Consider the following 19,051-nt stretch of genomic DNA (forward strand, 5'->3'; position numbering starts at 1 on the left):
TCCTGGCACAAATATCAATAAATCCTTTGTGAGATACATACAAGGTAGTTGGGAAGGAAGGCACTAATATTTGAGGCTTGATGTAGAAGATGGTATTTGTGCTGCATCTTTTTTAACACATATTCTATCATAGAATCAATAGTGTGTATTGGTTTCAAGGCAGAAGAGTGATAGGAGCTAGACAATAGGGGTTAAGTGACTTGATGGGTCACATAGCTAGGAAGTTATCTGACGATAGATTTGAACCTAGGACCTCCATCCTCTCTGGGCCTGGCATTTATCCACTGAGCCACCTGGCTGCTCCCCCCTTTTCTGCTTTATTAAATATGATTTTCCTTCAAGCACTCTACAGACTAGTTAAACTAGCCTGTTACTCTTCCTCATGAAGGATGCTCCATTTCTTATCTACATGCTTTTGGAACTAGCTATTTTGTTCTGGAAAGTAATTTTTAAAAATTTATTTATTTATTTAGAATATTTTTCCAAGGTTACAAAATTCATGCTCTTTTCCTCCCTTCTTTCCTCCTCTGTCCCAGAGCTGACAAGCAGTTCCACTGGGTTTTACATGCATCATTGTTCAGAACCTATTTCCTTATTATTCATATTTGCAGTAGAATGATCTTTTACCGCCAAAATTCCAATCATATCCCCATAGAACCATGTGATCAATGATGTTTTTCTTCTGCTTTTCTACTCCCACAGTTATTTCTCTGGATGTGGATAGTGTTCTTTCTCATAAACTAGAAAGTATTCTTTCTCAGCTTTGCCACTCAGAATTCTCTTTTAAGAACTTAGCTTAAGATCTCCCAATTGCTAGTACCCTCCTGAACAAAAATCATCATGTAAATCTCCTGTTTATAATTTTATGTTCAGGTTGTCTTCCCCAAAAGAATCCAAGTTCCTTTAAGGCAGGGATTGATTTCCTTTTTTTGTCTTTGTGGCTCTAGTGTCCTAGCACCATGCCTGGATGCTTTAAAACACATTTGATTGACTGATGGATTAAAGGACTTTAAATATCAAACATGATGAATTAATATTTGATCCTAGAAGTTGTTGGGAACCACGTAGCAAAGTGTTAGGTTCAGACTTGCACTTTAGGGAAATCACAATCACTTTGGCAGGGGTGTGTGTGAAAGATGGAATTAGAGAGAGAAGACTTGAGCCAAGGACACCTACTAATAGTCCAGGAAAGAGCTGATGAGGGCTTGAAGTAGGGCAGCAGCTTTAGTAGAGGTAAAGAAACAGATTTAAGAAACTTTGTGGAGATAAAAATGATAATGTCTGGCAACTAATTGAATGTATGGGTGGAGTGAGGAAGAGTGAGTGGGAGCTTAGTGAGAGACCTATTTAAGCAGAATCATGTTGTGAGCAGTTAAGAAGGAAACTGGGGTGAAGATTACAAAAAGACAAAAATGGAAAAAGTCAGCCAAAATTTCTAATAAGTCCTATTCCCACCAAGGACAGTAGCCCTACCATATTTGGATTCTAATCCTAGTTCTCAAAGGGTTGTTTGAGGAAAAAGCAAGATACTAAAGAACACACATGGGAATAAAACCTGGACAGAGCCAAGTATACTCTATATTCTAGAGCCAGTACAATTTAGAGGACATTGAGGGAGCAATTCTCAGGTATTTGAAAGGGCAACATACTAAAAATTTAGGGAAAAACAGATCTTATGAACTCCAAAAGGCAACTGAGGAAATATAAATAACTATTGATATATATGCCTATTTTCACATCCTTACAAAAGCCTTGTGGGAATAACACACATGTATATCAAGAGCATACTTAATAGGATGAGACAGGCACAGGGAGACTTTTGTAAATAAAATTCTGCAATAGTCACGTGACTGAAAGGAGTAAAAAATACAAGTGTCTCCTATAATTATTTTTTGCTGACTATAAAAACAAATTTCTCTACAGAGCAAAATGTTTCTTTAAATTAGATTCTCTTCCAACAAGATTGCATCTATGTAGAAGTTAAATTCACATATACCTTTCCCTGAAAGATACAACAACCAAGTTGACTTCATTATTTCCTTTTTTGCTGTTGTTGAGTCATTTCAGATGGACCTGACTCTTCATGATCCCATTTGGGGTTTTATTGGCACAGATACTAAAGTGCTTTGCCATTTCCTTCTCCAATTCATTTTACAAATGATCACATATACTATCAAAATAAAAATTTATATAATTATTTCAATCGATGCAAAGTAAGCTTTGTACGAAATATAATATTATTTTCTGATAAAACACTAGAAAGCAGGGACAGCTACGTGGCTCAGTGGATTGAGAGCCTAGCCTAGAGATCTAGAGGTCCTGGGCTCAAAAGTGGCCTCAAACCCTTCCTAGCTTATTACCCTGCGCAAGTCACTTAATTCCCATTGTTTAGCCCTTACCACTCTTCTGCCTTGGAACCAATGGATTCTAAGACAGAAGGTAAGGGTTTTTTTTTTGTTTGTTTGTTTTTGTTTTTTTAAGTAATATCTACCTAAAACCAAGAGTAAATTGTAATAAGGAAAGCTAGAAGCCTTTCCAGCAAGATCAGGGGTGCAGCAAGAATGTCCATTTATCGCTATTACTATTCAATATTGTACTAGAAATGCTAGTTAACAAGACAAAAAAAATGAAGGAAAACATAGCAAGGGAAAATGATCCCTTTCCGCATACGATGCTGCCTCACTTAGAGAATCCGAGTCAACTAAAAAGTAAATGAAATAACTAACAAAAGTTGCAAAATATAAAATAAACCGGTACAACTCATTAGCATTTCTGTATATTATACAGCAGGAAGAGACGCTCCTAGAAGGTAAGGGGGAGAAATAACCAGCGTTAAGTGGCAAGGGCTCCTTCACCCTGCCTATCTCTACTAAGCCACCACCTCGCTGGTGGCCAAACCCCAGGAGGCTCGAGCAGAAGTGTGCAGCTCGCCCTGCGGGGGTCGGGCCGAGCCCCGCCTCTCCAAAGGTAAGGGGTGCATCCTTTACCTTCCACGTGCCGAGACCCAGGCAAGGTATTTTCTCCATCGTGCTTCAGGCTTGTCCAGATGACCTCAGAGCGACTCCACCGGGGACACCCTGGGATCAGGAAGAGACTTAAATTGCTTTTCTTGATTGGCTGCTCGCTGGAGTCATTTATTTATTTATTTGTTTGTTTCCGCCACCTTCTCCCCTCCCCCCACCCCAGCTGTCCTTACGCACAGGCTAAATCAAATAGGAAAGAAACCACGATTAGTTGGGCTGTTTCCAAATGGAAAGAAATATAGTGATTAATACTGTAACTTGTCTGAAAGGTAACTGGAGATGGGAGATCAGAGGCCTGCGGAGATTTGAGTGGAAATTGGGATAGATTTAGGAATCCTCAGCATAATCCACCTTCAGGGAGAAAACTCTGAATGCAGATGAAAGCATACTGTTATTTTTTTAAAAAACCTTACCTTCCAAGGCAGAAGAGTGGTAAGGGCTAAGCAATGGGGGTCAAGTGACTTGCCCAGGGTCACACAGCTGGGAAATGTCTGAGAGCAAATTTGAACCTAGGACCTTCCGTCTAGCCTGGCTCTCAATACACTGAGCTACTCAGCTGCCCTCCCCCCCCTACTGTTTTTTATCATCTTTATTTTTCTTGGGTTTTGTTTGTATTGTCTTTCACAATGTGGCTAATATGGAATTCACAGTTTTCAAAAATGAATATTTAGGAGCAGCCAGGTGTCTCAGGGGATGGAAAACCAGGCCTGGAGTGGGAGATGCTGGGGTTCAAATATAACCCCAGACACTTCCTAGCTGAGTGAATTGCCTAGTCTTTACCCCTCTTCTGCCTTGGAATGGATACTTAGTATCTATTTTAAACAGAAAGTAAGGATTTAAAAAAACAATTAATGTTTTAAAATGTTTACATGTTATTGGGGAATATTCATCTATATTATTTTATATTATTAATTACATTTATTAATTATACTTATATACATATACATTATACTTAATCAATAACATAGATGTTATTTATATATGATTTAATTTATATATATTTGTATAATTTTACATATAAAATTATATATTAAATTAGAATCATCTGCATAGAAATGGTAATTAAACTCATAGGAGCTGATAAGTTAATGAATGAAAGTAGCAGAGGGAAAAGAGGAGAGACCAGGATAGTGCCACTCCCTCCATCTATCCTTGGAATAGATGGTTGCTATAGCAGTACTATCACAACAAGCTTGGGGTGGGGAAGGAGACGAAGGGAAAGAGAGACTGGGAAAGTAGATTAAGAGATGGCTTAGCCTGGAGCAAAAAAAAAAAATTAAAATTAACCCTCCAACCTCTAAGGATATATAAAAATTAATTCTTTTTGAAGAGGCAAAAAGTTGGAAACTAAAAGGTTGTCCTTCAAATGGGGAATGACTGAATTATGGTATGTGAATATATACCATTGTGTTGAAAGGAGTGGTGAAGGGGAGGGTTTTCCAGAAACCTGAAGACTTATATGAACTGAAGCAAATGAAGTGAGCAGAACTACTAGGAGAATAATTTATACAATAGTAATAGTATTTTAGGTAAAGGTGTTGTGGGATGCAGATGTGTACCCCTGGGGTTGGGGAAGGATACCTTTTGCAAGAATGCAAGACTCCAAATTTAGCTTAAAAGTAAAGAGAGGTTTATTAGTAATGTTGCATTTTTGGCAAGCAAGACAGCATGAGTCCTGGAATGCCTCAGTTCTGGGGTTTTTATATTCAATGAGGACTTGACTCTGGGGCAAGGAATTGGGGAGGAGTTTTCCCTGTAGGCATGGGGGTGGTTCTCAAGATTTGGATCAATGGGACAATCAAAGGAGGCTAATCCTCTCTGGCTCAGCTGCTTTGGGAGGGTGCAAGGGAGCAGAGGAATTTCCCTGATTATAGTTTATCTGAGTTTCTGGGAGTACTATGCCCATGACAAAGGCAAACAGCTTTGAAAGACTTAGGGAATTCTGATCAACACAATGACCAACTACAATTCCAGAGTACTTTTGATGAAGGATGTTTCCGGTCTCCTACTAGAGGTGAAATGCCTAGCATGCATATTAGATGCAGAATAGATATATTTTATTTCTGGATATAACTAATGGGACTCAGTAGGGGAGTGGGGAGTAGATGTTTGAGACGAAAAAGACAGATTTTCATCAATTGAAAAAAATAAAATTTAACATTACCAAAAAAGATTTATTAAGGATGTTATATTCTTCCTCTAATCATAATATATTGGATAAATTCTAGAAAGATAATCTAATTAAATAAATATCAAAGCTTGAAAAAGAAAACATGACACCGAAGTATGTAGTACTTTTACCATCTAACAAAGATAGGGGTTATATCCTGGAAAACTAAAGAAAAGAAACCTCCAGTGGCTCCTGCTCTGTACTAATGATCCCCTAATTGCCCAATCCAGTGGCTTTTATTCCTCCTTATTCTCCTTGACTTCTCTGTAGCCTTTAACATTGTTGATTATTCTCTTCTTGACACTCGATTCACTCCAGGTGTTTGGTTCTCCACTTGCTCCCGATTCTCCTCTTACCTTACATCTCAGTCTCCTTTGCTGTATCTTCCTCCAGATCATGCCCTCTAACTGTAGGTGTCCCTTAGGGTTCTGTAGTAAAAAAAATCCTCTTCCCTCTCTCTCTTTACTATTTCATTGGTGATCTCCTCAGTTCCCATAGATTTAATTACCATTTTTATGCTGATGATTCTCAAATCTACCTTTTCTGTCCCTATCTCCTGACCTCCAATCCTGAATCTCCAAATGCTTTTCAAACTGGAAGTCCAGTAGATAACTTAAACTCAATATGTCCAAAACAGATTTCATTTTCTTCCACCAAAACCTACCTACCCTATTACTGTAGAGAATCACACCATCCTCCCAGTCTTTCAAACTTCTAACCTGGGAGCCATCCTGGATTCCTCACTATTCCTCCTCCCTTATGTCCAACCTATTGCCAATGCCTGTTGATTTGATCTTTGTAACATCTTTCCTATATGCCCCCTTCTCTCCTCTGATACTGTTTCCATTCTGGTGCAGGCACTCCATCACCATATGCTAGGACTTTTGCAAAAGCCTGCTGCCTTCTCTGTCTTCCCACTGCAATCCATTCTCCATCCAACCACTAAAGTGATTTTCTTAAAGCATAGTTCCATGTCATTCCCTACTCAAACTCCAGTGATTTCTTATTACCTCCAGGAGCAAATACAAAATGATGTTTGGCCTTCAAAGCCAAAAATAACCTAGCCCTCTCCTCCATTTTTTGATATTCTTATATCTTACTCCCCACCACATATTCTCTGATTCAGTGACACTGACCTCCTGACTCTTCCCCAAAAAAGATACTCTTGGCTCTAGGAATTTTTCTTTGGTTGTCCTCTGTTGGAATGTTCTCCCTCTTCTGCTCCAGCTATTGACCTCCCTGGCTTTCTAAGTCCCATCTAAAATCCCACCTTCTTCAGAAAGCCTTCCCAAGCCCCTCTTTCCTCTCTGAATTCCAGTGCTTTCCCTCTTTTATTTCCTATATATTCTATACATAGTGTGCTGTGTATATATTTCTTCACATGTTCTGTTGCCCATTAGATTGTTTTGTTTCATTTTGTTTTAACCTTTACCTTCCATCTTATAATCAATACTGAGTATTGGGTCCTAGGCAGAAGAGCAGTAAGGGTTGGACAATTGGGTTTAAGTGACTTGCCCAGGGTCACACAGTTGGGAAGTGTTGGAGGTCCGATTTGAACCCAGGACTGCCAGTCTTCAGGCCTGGCTCTCTTCCCCTGACCTACCTAGCTGTCACCTACATCACTAGATTGTAAACTCCTTAATGGTAGGGACTTTATTTTGCCTCTTTTTTGTATCCTTAACACTTACTTGAGTTCCTAGCATATAGTAGGTACTTAATAAATGTTTATTCAATTGAATTGTTGGCTTTCCCTATGTTAAGTCCTTACTTCACTGAGTATCTGACCAGGGAGAGAAAGAAAATCAAATAGAAAGGACAATAAAGAAAACTACCATTCTGGAAGACAATTTGGAATTATGCCCAAAGGGCTATAAAACAGTTCATACTCTTTGATCCAGGACTAGGTCTATATCCCAAAGAGATAAAAAAAAAAAGGGTAAGGATCTGCTTGTACAAAAACATTTACAGCAGTCGATCTTTTTGTGGTGGCAAAAAAATGGAAATTAAAGGAATATCTGTTATGGTTGAACAAATTGTGGTATGTGAGGGCGATGAAATACTGTTGTGTTAAAAGGAATGATGAACAGGATGATTTCAGAAAGAACTGGAAAGATCTATGTAAACTGATGCAGAGTGAAATAGGCAGAACCAGGAGAACATTGTTCACAGTAATAGCAATATGATCAACTGTGATAGACTTAACTGTTATTGGCAACACAATGATCCAGGATAATTCTAAGGGACTTATGACAAAGAATGCTATCCATCTCCAGAGAAAGAATAGTTGGAATAGAAACACGATGAAAGCATATGATTTATCACTTGTTTATTTGTGTATGTGATTTGGGATTTGGGTTTTATAAGATTATTCACTTATAAAAATGAATAATATAGAAATATGTTTTGTGTGATGTGTTACATCACATGTGTAATACACGCATAACCCAGATCAAGTTCTTTGCCAGCTATGAGAGCAGGAATAGAAGAAGAAAGAGAATTTGGATCATATAACTTTGGAAAACTTATGCAAAAAATTTGTTATTACATATAATTTGTAAAAAATAAACATTTTTAAAAGTTAGTTTTTAGAATTACCAAATTCTAGGGCAAGAATAAAAAGTCAGGTGCCTGGCCACCTTTTGGGGCTTATAATAGTCACTGAGAAATTTTCAAGTCTAGGTTACTAGAATAATGATGGAAAGACTACCATAATGAATTCCATTTTAAACATACTGAGGTTAAGGCAAAAGCAGAATATCCTAGTGAAAAAATCTAGCAGTTGCCTGGAAATCACTTAGTACACTGTTAAAATAAAGACTTCTCCCTGAAAATTAAAAAAAAAGATGTCAGTTTATTAAGTGACCAATTTGCCTTGGCCTTCAAAGAACTATACTGGGGAAGAGAAAGGAAGAGAAGAGGTACTTATATAGCACTTACTGTGAGTTAAGTACTTTACAAATATTCTCTAATTTGGTCCTCACAATAACCCTGGGAGGTAAACTTTGTCATTAACCCCATTTTGTAGTTGAGGAAACTGAGACAACAGAAGTTAAGTGGCTTTCCCAGAGTCATATAGCTAGTGTTTGAAGTTGGATTTAATTAAAATCTTTCTTACTCTAAAACTAGTACTCCATCAACAAAATCAATAACTACCAGCCTCTGATATTTAATCAAATCATTTTAGGAAGATATTTTTTGTACAAATTTGAAAGTTTGAAAAGAATTCAGAGGCAGATAGAGTGTCAGGCCTAGAGTCAAGACAACTTGGGTTCAAGTTGTCTTGGACCCTTAGACACTTCCTAGCTGTGTGACCCTGGGCAAGTCACTTGATCCCAATTGCCTAGCCCTTGTCCTTCTGTCTTAGAATTGGTTCTAAGACAGAACTTAAGGGTTTTAAAAAAGAGAAAAGAAATCATGTTATCTAACTCCTGCCTTAAATAAGAATCTCCTCCACAACATGGTACCATGGTTCAATGAACCCTGGATTTGGAGTCAATGGATCTGACTCAAATTCCAGCTCATTTACTACCTTTGTGCCCTTTAGAAAGTTTCATATTTTTTGGCTTCAATTTTCTCATATATGACAGGGTGGAGCTTAATCATTTCTAGGTTCCATTCAAGGTCTAAATGAATGATTCTATGATGCTCAGTATATAGTCCAGCAATTAGCACAGTGCCTGGAGCATGGTAGGATCATAATAAATGCTTGTTGATTGTCCATTTGGCAATGAAAGATCTCCAAGGACATATGTACTGAGGCCAACACATTCTTCTGATGAACTATCTGTTCTAATTTTTAGAAAAATTTCCTCATATTAAGCTGAAATGTACCTCCCTGTAATTTCCATCCATTATACTTTCTGGAGCCAAGAAAAATAAGTGTGAGATTCAAGTAAGAAAAACTGGCACCTCAGGCAAAGGTCTGGTGTGATGCAAATGTGGCATCAGATAGTAAATTAAATGATCAAAGTACAGGTTTGACAGAGAGCCATGGGCATGATTCTCATGTGGGATATCTTCTGAATGTGCTTTATCCCTTATCACCTAATCTAGATACGTCTGACCTAGAGATAATATTGGAGCCACTAGAGTTTATTGAATAAGTGGTGGGGGGGGGGGCACGGGCTGAGATGGTCAGACATGTATTTTAGAAAAATCATTTTGTCAACTGTGTGGAGGATGTATGGAAATGGGGGGAAATGAGACAGGAAGGTGTGGAATTAGTTATTGATTACTAATTATTGATTTATAGTTAAGACTTTGGTTCATCATAACAGTAACCATCATAACCAAGCTTTAATGCTTAGAGTATTACTATACAGGGCTAATGTCGAACCCTCAATAAATGAACAAAACAATATCCCAGTAGAGGAGGATGTTACAGGAAGATGACTAAATCTGTGCCCTACTTCATAATACCATTGACTCTAGAAGACCTCTAGTCTGGGAAGGCATTATAGGGTTAGCTGTCATGAAGCCCTCCAAGAGGAATGTTGGCCAAATTTGGGTTGCCATGATAGATGAAGACCCTTAGATGGTCAGATAGTATAATTAAGAACCAATCACAATCTTAGTTTGAGGGACATCTCTGGCCTTATGTAACTATAAAACTGTATTAAAAAACTTCTCAGACTGTATTAGATGTGTTTGGTTATTGAGGGACCACTGACCTCTATTATTGATAACCGCTTGTCTTGTCAATAAATTAATTGAGCTTGGCTCTTTTCCACCTCTGTTTCTCATTATTGCAGATTTATTTCAGCAGAGGTTAATTAGGAAGTTAATGTAATAGTCCAAGTAAGAGTTCATGAAGGTCTGAGCTAGGGTGGTGGCCATTGGGAATGACCATAAGGGGACTTCTAAAAGACATGTTAAAATCTATAAAACTTCTGCCTTGAAAACAAGTAAATGATTCTGACCAAGAATACATATGTACTTGTTTTTTTCTTGCCTCTCTCCCAGATCACTGTACTAGATTCCCAAATGGTTTCATTGCCCTTCAGTCTTTCTTTACCTCTAATGCATCCTTCATAAAGATGTAGAATTAATCTTAACCTGTTTAAAAACCTTCACTGAATCCCCATTGCCTAAAGGAAAAAAAAAGTCACAAATTGTTTCATCTATATTTTAAGGCTTTGCACAAAGCTCGTCCAACCTGCCTTTCCAATATTATTTTGCACATCTCTATCTTCAGATACTCTTTGTGGATTCTAAATTCCAACCTACTATACTAGTTGCACTCCAATTTTGCCTCTGTGCATTAATGCAAAGTGTAGCATACCAGGTATATTAGCATCTTGAAAGTATGATTGGTGTATTGATATTGTATCTTATGCGTTCATATACCAGACTCATGGTCATGTTACTTATTGATTACTGTATTTCCAAATCTTCAATCCAAAGGTCAGAGGAATTCCTGAGCAGGACACTATTTGCCAGAGGGTCCTAGCTCACAACTTGTTAATTAAATTAAATTAAAGAATTAAATACTGGACTTATCCCTCTCCTAATTAAAGACTTGGTTTTTCTGACTATTTGATAGTTCTGTGTTATTTCCAAGTTAATAAATGGCGAGCCAGCTAGGAGGCCGAAGTTATGGCTGCCTAAGCCTCCAGCCAGCTTGACCACTGACATGAGGTACACACAAGAACCCATTGAGTTCAGTCAGAAGTCAACTGGGCGGGTTCCTTTAGGTAAGCCAAACTCTTGGCAAATGAACCTCTCTTTAATCAGGAATCGAATGGACAACCATGTCTCCATTAATGCCCCAGTGTTCATGTCCACATATCATGGACCGGGTACCTGCGAATGTTAGAAAGAGAAGTAAGAGCAAGGAGAGTATGGGTCAGATGCGAAAGTGTAAACCTTAAAATTTCTTAGACTTGTGAATGTTGGAAATTTCACCATTGGAATGTGAACCCCATTGGCAAGGGAGGTTCCTCCTCCTCCCTTCTTAAGATTACTTTAGGACAGAAACCTTTTGCTGAACAATGGAAAGGGCTGCAGCATAGATCAAAATTTAATTATTCCAAACTCCACCCTACTCAGGGTAACAGGATTTAGGAAGGGCTGCAGCAAAGGATCAAGATTTAATTATTTGAGAATATGACCTTCAACAGACATGTGCAAAGCCACAGACCTCTGGGCGGTCCTGGGTTAAGCTAGAGCCACCATTGGCACAGGGAAGACATGGACAGTGATTGGTAGATGTGAGAACTGAGGGGAGGGAACTTGGATGGTTTCCTTAAAGATAGCAGGGTCTGAGGCCTGGGGGGTTGGTTGGAGAGGTTGTGCTCTGAGAAGCTTGCTCTGAAGGAAGCTGGAGGTGGAGGCCCCTGAGACTGTTTCTCCATTTTGGTCACGTGAGTGATAGGGACTGATCTCTTTTCTTTGCCTCAGCTATCTAAGGGCTTGGGCCTTTTGGCCCAGCCTAAACAGAGGGGGTATTTAAGCCCTATTCCCTTCTCTCCCCTTTCTCTCTCTCTCTCTCTCTCTCTCTCTCTCTCTCTCTCTCTCTCTCTCTCTCTCTCTCTCTCTCTCTATCTATCTCTAATACCTTTCTTCATCCTGTTTGTAATTAAACTCCATAAAAGGTTGACTGCTAACTTGAGTTTTCATTTAGGAATTACATAGCTGAATTCCTTGGCGACCTTAAATTAATATATATCAGTCTTTTAAAGTGATTTCCTTGTCACAAGACTCAGTTAAGACTATACAAATTTCATGAAATTTTACCCAACTGAAAGCAAGCTCTCCTTATACTTTCTCACAGGTAGAATGGGTTTGGCCAACAAGTGCCCTATCCTCATACCTGGTTCCAGGGAAAGTCTTCAGTCTCTGGTTCCAATCTAATACCTGCAATGGTGGACCTATTTCTGGCCATGACTGATTGAGAGACTGATACCATATCATTGGATAAGGAGCCAAAAGGAAGGATAAGATGAAACTGAATTCAGATGCAAAAGGATAAATATGCCCAAGGGTGTGCTGGAGCCCATTTAAGCTAGTACTTAAGAGTAGATTGTTAAATTTTTAGCATGAGTATTAATACCTCTGAAATACCAAAATACTACATATCAGGTGCTTGATTTATTGTTTTGTTGATTCTCTAGATTTAAGTGATTGCAAAAATGTTAATAATGTAGGTTAAACTTTAAAGTGTATCATGCCTACTTTTTTTTTTCAGATATCCAGTTATTGAACATTTATTAGCACACCACAGAATATACCTCTCATTACCCTTTTGCTCTTTTCCTTCCTGGTAATGAAGGAGGAAGAACTACTATTAGCTGCCAGGTGGGGGAATGACAAACTATATTCTACCCCACCACCTGCCATGATTCTTTGAGCACATTTATTTCTTCTGTTTCTTCTTTCTTGTTGTTAGGTATTGTGACAAGGAAATCACTTTAAAAGACTGATATATATTAATTTAAGGTCGCCAAGGAATTCAGCTATGTAATTCCTAAATGAAAAACTCAAGTCAGCCGTCAGCCTTTTTTGGAGTTTAATTACAATAGGAGGAAGAAAGGAATTAGAGATAGAGAGAGAGAAAAAGGGAGAGAAGGGAATAGGGCTTAAATACCCCTTCTGTTTAGGCTGGGCCAAAGGCCCAAGCCCTTAGATAGCTGAGGCAAAGAAAAGAGATCAGTCCCTATCACTCACGTGACCAAAATGGAGAAACAGTCTCAGGGGCCTCCACCTCCAGCTTCCTTCAGAGCCAATCCTCAAAGCACCACCTCTCAGACCAAAAACCTCTCCAACCAACCCCCCCAGTCCTCAGACCCCTCTCTCTTTAAGGAAACCATCCAAGTTCCCTCCCCTCAGTTCTCACATCTACCAATCACTGTCCATGTCTTCCCTGTGCCAATGGTGGCTCTAGCTTAACCCAGGACCGCCCAGAGGTCTGTGGCTTTGCACATGTCTGTTGAAGGTTATATTCTCAATAATTAAATCTTGATCCTTTGCTGCAGCCCTTCCTAAATCCTGTTAGGACTGAGTGGGGTGGAAATTGTATTTTCCAAGACCTGGTTCTGTCATTCCAAGTATCTCTATTGTATCAATTCTAAAATCAATCATGACTCAAAGAACTTCCTGTTCTATGCTTAAGCATTGGTCAAAGCCCTTTCCATTGTTCAGCAAAAGGTTTCTGTCCTAAAGTAATCTTAAGAAGGGAGGAGGAGGAACCTCCCATGCCAATGGGGTTCACATTCCAATAGAGTTCCCACTATCAATAGGAAATTTTTCAAGTATGAAATTTCCCAATGGTGAAATTTCCAACATTTATAAGTCTAAGAAATTTTAAGGTTTACAGTATACAAATACCTGAGAGAGAACTTCCCAGGTAGCCAGTCAGTGAAGGAGATCTTCGAAAGCCATCAGAGGTCCTACAAGCAATTGAAATAGGTAGCAGAGTCCACTGGAATTAGAGAAGTAATAGTCAAGAAACCTGCTTGACCTAGCCCAATAGTGTGATAGACCTTTTGACTGCCTAGAAGAAGCCAGATAAACTGAGAAAGAGAGCAACAATTCTGTAGCAGTCCAGCCCATAGGTATCGTGGAGAGACAAGGATTGTGAGTGAGCACATGGCCATTCTGCACATGGCAATGGACTATTCCCAGCAAGGCTAAAGTTAGGGCACGAAACCTTGCTTCCCTTTGTCTCACTCACCTGAGGATAATAACCCCACCTTCACCTTGTCATAATTTGCAATTATCCAATGGCAATACACTATGTAACTCATCTATATGTATTGAGGCATCATGTAACTTATCAATATGCATTGAGTTCATTTGCGTATCAAAGAGAATAAAAGGAAGGAACACAGCCAGCTCCGCCCACTTCGAGGACATCCACAGGTTTGCCCTACAGACTAACTTCTCCCCTTTCTCTCTCCTCTTTTTCTTTCCTGAGGCCTGGCCCTTCAGTCAGGTCTCTCTCTCTGTCTCTCTCTTTTCCTATGCTAATACCTGGCATTGTCTAATTCTTTCAGTCTCTAATCTCTCTCCCTACTGAGCTAGTATTATTCTCTGACCAGTGCAGTGTTAAATTGGGATCACTGGATGGGAATAGCCTTAAAAGTAGCGTCCAGTGGTCGGAGTATGGCTGTGGCTCCCGAATATTAATAACAATTGATTACTGACTCATTATTCATATCTCAAAGGTCGGCTCTTTCACGCCCTTCGCGGGATTCAAAAACTTCTATCCTGTTTCTATTTTCCTACCATAAAGTTTCTCGCTGGCCGGGAGGCTTTATTCTGGTGCCCACGTGACCAGAGCTCACACCTGGCACTTTCTCGTGGCTTTCAACCCTTTGTTTCACACAGCCGGTGGGAGGGCGTGCCCCCGAACGTGAAGGAACAAGGCTTGTGTGGAAAGAGTGGGAGAATGGTCCCTTTGGGTCTGGCCAACCAAAGGTGAGGTGTTCTCAGATATGAGTTTGACTATTTCCTCCCATGCCGGTTACATACGACTTCTAATGTCTTTGATTGAACAGGGAGGTAGAAAGGTCTCCAAAGCACAGATCAAAGCTTTGCTAAAAGTAATTCAAAAGGCTTTCCCAGGATTTCCATCTATGGGAACGCTAGAGGTTGCGCAATGGGACTGGATTGGTCAAAGCTTAAAAGACTATCAAAAGGAAGGTAACAGAGTCAGGAAAACTGTATTTGACACCCGGTCAATTATCAGAAATATCCTAGAGGATTTAGCTATTCCAGTGACTAATACAGGGGAGAAGGAAACTCCACAGACTCAGGAATTAAGAAAGCAAGATTTCAAACCCAGTGCTCCTGAGGCAAATTCTGGGGGAGGGGAAGGAGAGTGTTCAGGTGGTCTCAGGAACCTCCAGAGGCCCCAGGCTATACTTCTAAGGGGAGTGATACAAAAGAGTCATTTGCAACTCAAAAGCTGTATCCTCCTTTAGACAATCAGGCTCCTCCGAATTCCTGCTCCCCCAGACTACAGGTTGGTTTCAAGACCCTCTCTCGTGGCCACTCCACCCCCACCTTGCTCACCTGAGCCTTCTAAGCATGGTTCACTCAGGATGGAGCTGATATCGCCTATTCAAAAAGGCAAGGAGGACATTTCTGCTTTTCCAGTCAGATATATAGAAGATGCTGACGATGCCAACAGACGCATTGCTCAGCATAAACCCATAGATTGTAAGGTCTTGAAAATGCTCAGAAGCAGTGTATTGAAAAACGGGGCAATCGCTCCATTCACATTAGCGCTCCTCAGTAATCTGACCCAGCAGACACTCACCCCAGCTGACTGGTACCTGGCGGCTGAGTCTGCCCTCAGTGGAGGTGACTATTTGACCTGGAAACTAAAATTCCATGATCTATGTTCCATACAAGCCTCCGAGAACAGGCAGGCAGGAATCAATGTGCCCTTTGAACAATTGGTAGGGCAAGGAGAATTTGAACCGATTGCTAGGCAAATTACAGCGACAGAGCAGGTTTTTAACCAGATAACCAGCGCTGCCACTAAGGCATGGCGAGCCCTACCCGGAAAGAATTCAGAGAACTTGTACACAGAGATTATTCAAAAGCAAAACGAATCATTTGCTGACTTTGTTGATAGGCTCAGTATAGAAGTGAGCAGATATATTCCTCAGGAAGATGCAGCTAAGGTTTTAATTAGGGATCTCACTTATTTAAATGCTAATGAGCAGGCCAGAAGGGCTTTGGCTCCCATTAAAGCTACAGGATCCCTGGCAGATTTTTTAAGAGCATGTCAAGACATAGGCATGGGTGAGACAGGAGCTATTTTAACAGTGCAGAAGCAAACAGGAATGCCTAGAGGGAACTGCCATGCGTGCGGCAGGAAGGGCCACTATCGCAGAGCATGGCCAAATAAAAGAACAGGAAAGGCTCCAGATGTCTGCTCCAAATGCAGGAAGGGCAGGCATTGGGCTTCTCAGTGTAGAGCTGGAAATAAGTGAAGTTTTCCCTACACAGGGCCTAACAACCATTTAAACTAGACTTCGGGCCAGCCTTGAGCCCAGGAATAAATCAGGGTGGAACCATGAGGTTTTCTTTTCGATTCCCTATAATTGCAGCTGAAAGCATTATATTAAAAGAGCAGTCAGAACCTACTTGGATTCCAGCTACCTTTCGTTTTCCAGTACCTCAAGGTGCTAAAGGGTTAATACTAGGCAACCCTGAACTCATTGCAAAAGGTTTAGAAGTTTTTCCCACATTGTTTCAGGATAAGGAGACAAATGGGCTTCACATCCCGGCTGCTGCAAGGTCCGTATTTTGCATTTCAAAGTACACTAATCTAGCTTGCTTGACTATATTCCCTGAGGCTGATTTCTCTCTAAAGAGCAAGCTGCAAAAAAGCAGCTCTGACTCCACAGCTCACAAATTGTTTTGGTCTCAAAAAGTAACTCAGGACAGATTGGTGATGTCTTTGTTTGTAGAAGACAGGGTTATTTCAGGTATTCTGGACTCTGGAGCAGACATCTCGGTGATCTCTGCTACGGATTGGCCAGAATCATGGGAAGTCATGGAACCTCACCAGAAGTTTAATAGGCATAGGCACGCCTGAGCACATTCTCCAACCAGCTAGTACTTTATCGTGGTCTGATAGTGAAGGACATAGGGGTATATTTAAACCTTATGTGCTAGATATTGCCCAGTCTCTTTGGGGCAGGGAAGTAATGTCCGCGATGAATATCACTCTGACCACATCGGACAAACTGCACACAGAATTTGTGGGTGTGGCAAGAACCTCCCCGTTATTCGCAGACCCTATCACATGGTTAAATTCCAAACCCATCTGGATTAACCAATGGCCTATATCTAAGGAGAAATTAGTACATCTAGAGGAAATAATACAGGAACAATTAAGCCTAGGTCACCTACGAGAATCAAACAGTTCCTGGAACACCCCGATTTTTCTGGTTCCAAAAAAGTCAGGGAAATGGAGGCTAGTCCATGATCTTAGGAAGATCAATGAGCAGCTAGTGGACATGGGGACAAGGCAACCGGGATTACTTTCCCCGGGTCCGATTCCCATAAACTGGAATCTGATAGTCACAGATTTGAAGGATTGTTTTTTCAATATCCGCCTGTCCCCACAAGATTGCCACAGATTCGCGTTCTCTATACCCCCAATCAATTACAATACTCCTTTCAAAAGATTTGAATGGCTTTGTTTGCCCCAGGGTTTGCGGGTAAGTAGCTGTTTATGCCAGAAATATGTAGCTAATGCTCTAGAAAAGGTTAGATGACAATACACAAACTATCACATAATCCAGTATGTGGATGACATTTTGTTAGCAGCGCCATCTAGTGGCGAAGTTGAGGTACTGCTAGCGGACGCTACCAAAGCCTTGACAGTGGCGAATCTGGTCATCTCTAAGGAAAAGATTCAAACCACGCCCCCTCACAAGTACCTAGGAACGCTAGTGTATGATCAAGAAATCCCACCGCAGAAAATTGAGATTCGTAGAGATTCCCTGAATACGTTGAACGATTTCCAGAAATTGTTAGGTGATATTAATTGGCTCAGACCTTTTCTTAAAATCTCTACAGGACAGTTAGAAAACCTCTATGCCATTTTAAAGGGAGATTCTGCTTTATCATCCATCCCCTAGAACACTTTCTCCCAAAGCGGAGGAGGAATTAAAGGCAGTGGAAGAAGCTGTGTCAAAAGCCAGATTGTATAGAATTGATCCATCATTACCCTTAATAGCATCTGTTCTACAGACAAGGTATACTCCCACAGGTGCTTTGCATCAGGGTCAACAAATCAGCAAACTAAATCTCTCACTAGTTATCTAGAACTTATCATTTTACTTATAACTCAGATCAGAAAAAGGGCAAGACAGTTAACTGGCATAGATCCTAGTACAATTCATGTTCCCATAACAAGAGAGCAAGTTCAGAATTTATTTGCACAGTCTTTGCCATGGCAAATTGCTTTTGCAGATTATACAGGACAGATTGATAATCACATTCCTGCTAATAAGATATTACAGTTTGTGAAATTGACTCCTATTATTTTTCCAAGAATGACATCAATGACTCCTATTGTAGATGCTGTGAACGTTTTTACAGATGCATCAAAGCATGGGAGAGCAGGAGCTTTAGTCCAAGATAGCATAATGTTATTAGATACTACCTATGGCTCTCCATAAAAGGCTGAATTAGCAGCAGTTCGCAGTGTACTTAGGGATGTAGTACAAACTTGCAACATAATATGTGATTCATTGTATGTGGTAAATTTGGTTAACTTGCTGGAAACAGCGAAGATTAAGCCTGTACCTGATGAAGAGTTATATCTCTTGTTCCGTACCACCCAGATGGTGATATGGCAAAGGCAGAACAAATTTTTTATAACACATATTCGTTCACATACTAACCTCCCGGGTCCTCTATTGGAGGGAAAAGCTAAGGTGGATACCTTAGTGGCATCTGCTTTTCAAGAAGCAGTTAATTCACATTCTTTATTGCACCAAAATGCAAAATCTCTCAAATGCCAATTTGACATTATTAAAAAACAGGCACAGGAGATAATCCAGCAATGCAGTTCGTGTGCCCAGTTCTCCTCTACACCTCTTCCCCCAGGAGTTAATCCTCGAGGGCTCAAAGCTAACCAGCTTTGGCAGATGGATGTGACTCAGTATGCTCCTTTTGGAAGATGGAAATATGTGCATGTGGCAATTGACACTTACTCGAAGGTCATATGGGCCACGGCACAAATGGGAGAAAAAGTTTCTCATGTCATTGCACATTTGCTGGAAACATTTGCTCATTTGGGCATTCCAAATCAGATAAAAACTGACAATGGTACTGCATACACCAGCAAAAGGTTTGCAGAATTTTGCAAATTGTGGAATATAATCCATAA

General features: G+C 40.1%; 1 protein-coding gene across 1 annotated transcript in view; it reads right to left on the reverse strand.

Annotated features, from left to right (window-relative positions):
• Positions 1-3,104, reverse strand: part of AKR1E2 (aldo-keto reductase family 1 member E2) — a 42,866-nt gene extending 39,762 nt beyond the window's left edge. The window contains exon 1 of the mRNA XM_001366836.3: positions 2,988-3,104. Coding sequence (XP_001366873.1) covers positions 2,988-3,026 — 39 coding nt within the window. The 5' untranslated portion in view covers positions 3,027-3,104. The remainder of the gene's footprint in view (positions 1-2,987) is intronic.
• Positions 3,105-19,051: the final 15,947 nt, after the last annotated feature.

Source organism: Monodelphis domestica, chromosome 5 (assembly GCF_027887165.1).
Source record: "Monodelphis domestica isolate mMonDom1 chromosome 5, mMonDom1.pri, whole genome shotgun sequence".
Lineage (NCBI taxonomy): Eukaryota > Metazoa > Chordata > Mammalia > Didelphimorphia > Didelphidae > Monodelphis > Monodelphis domestica.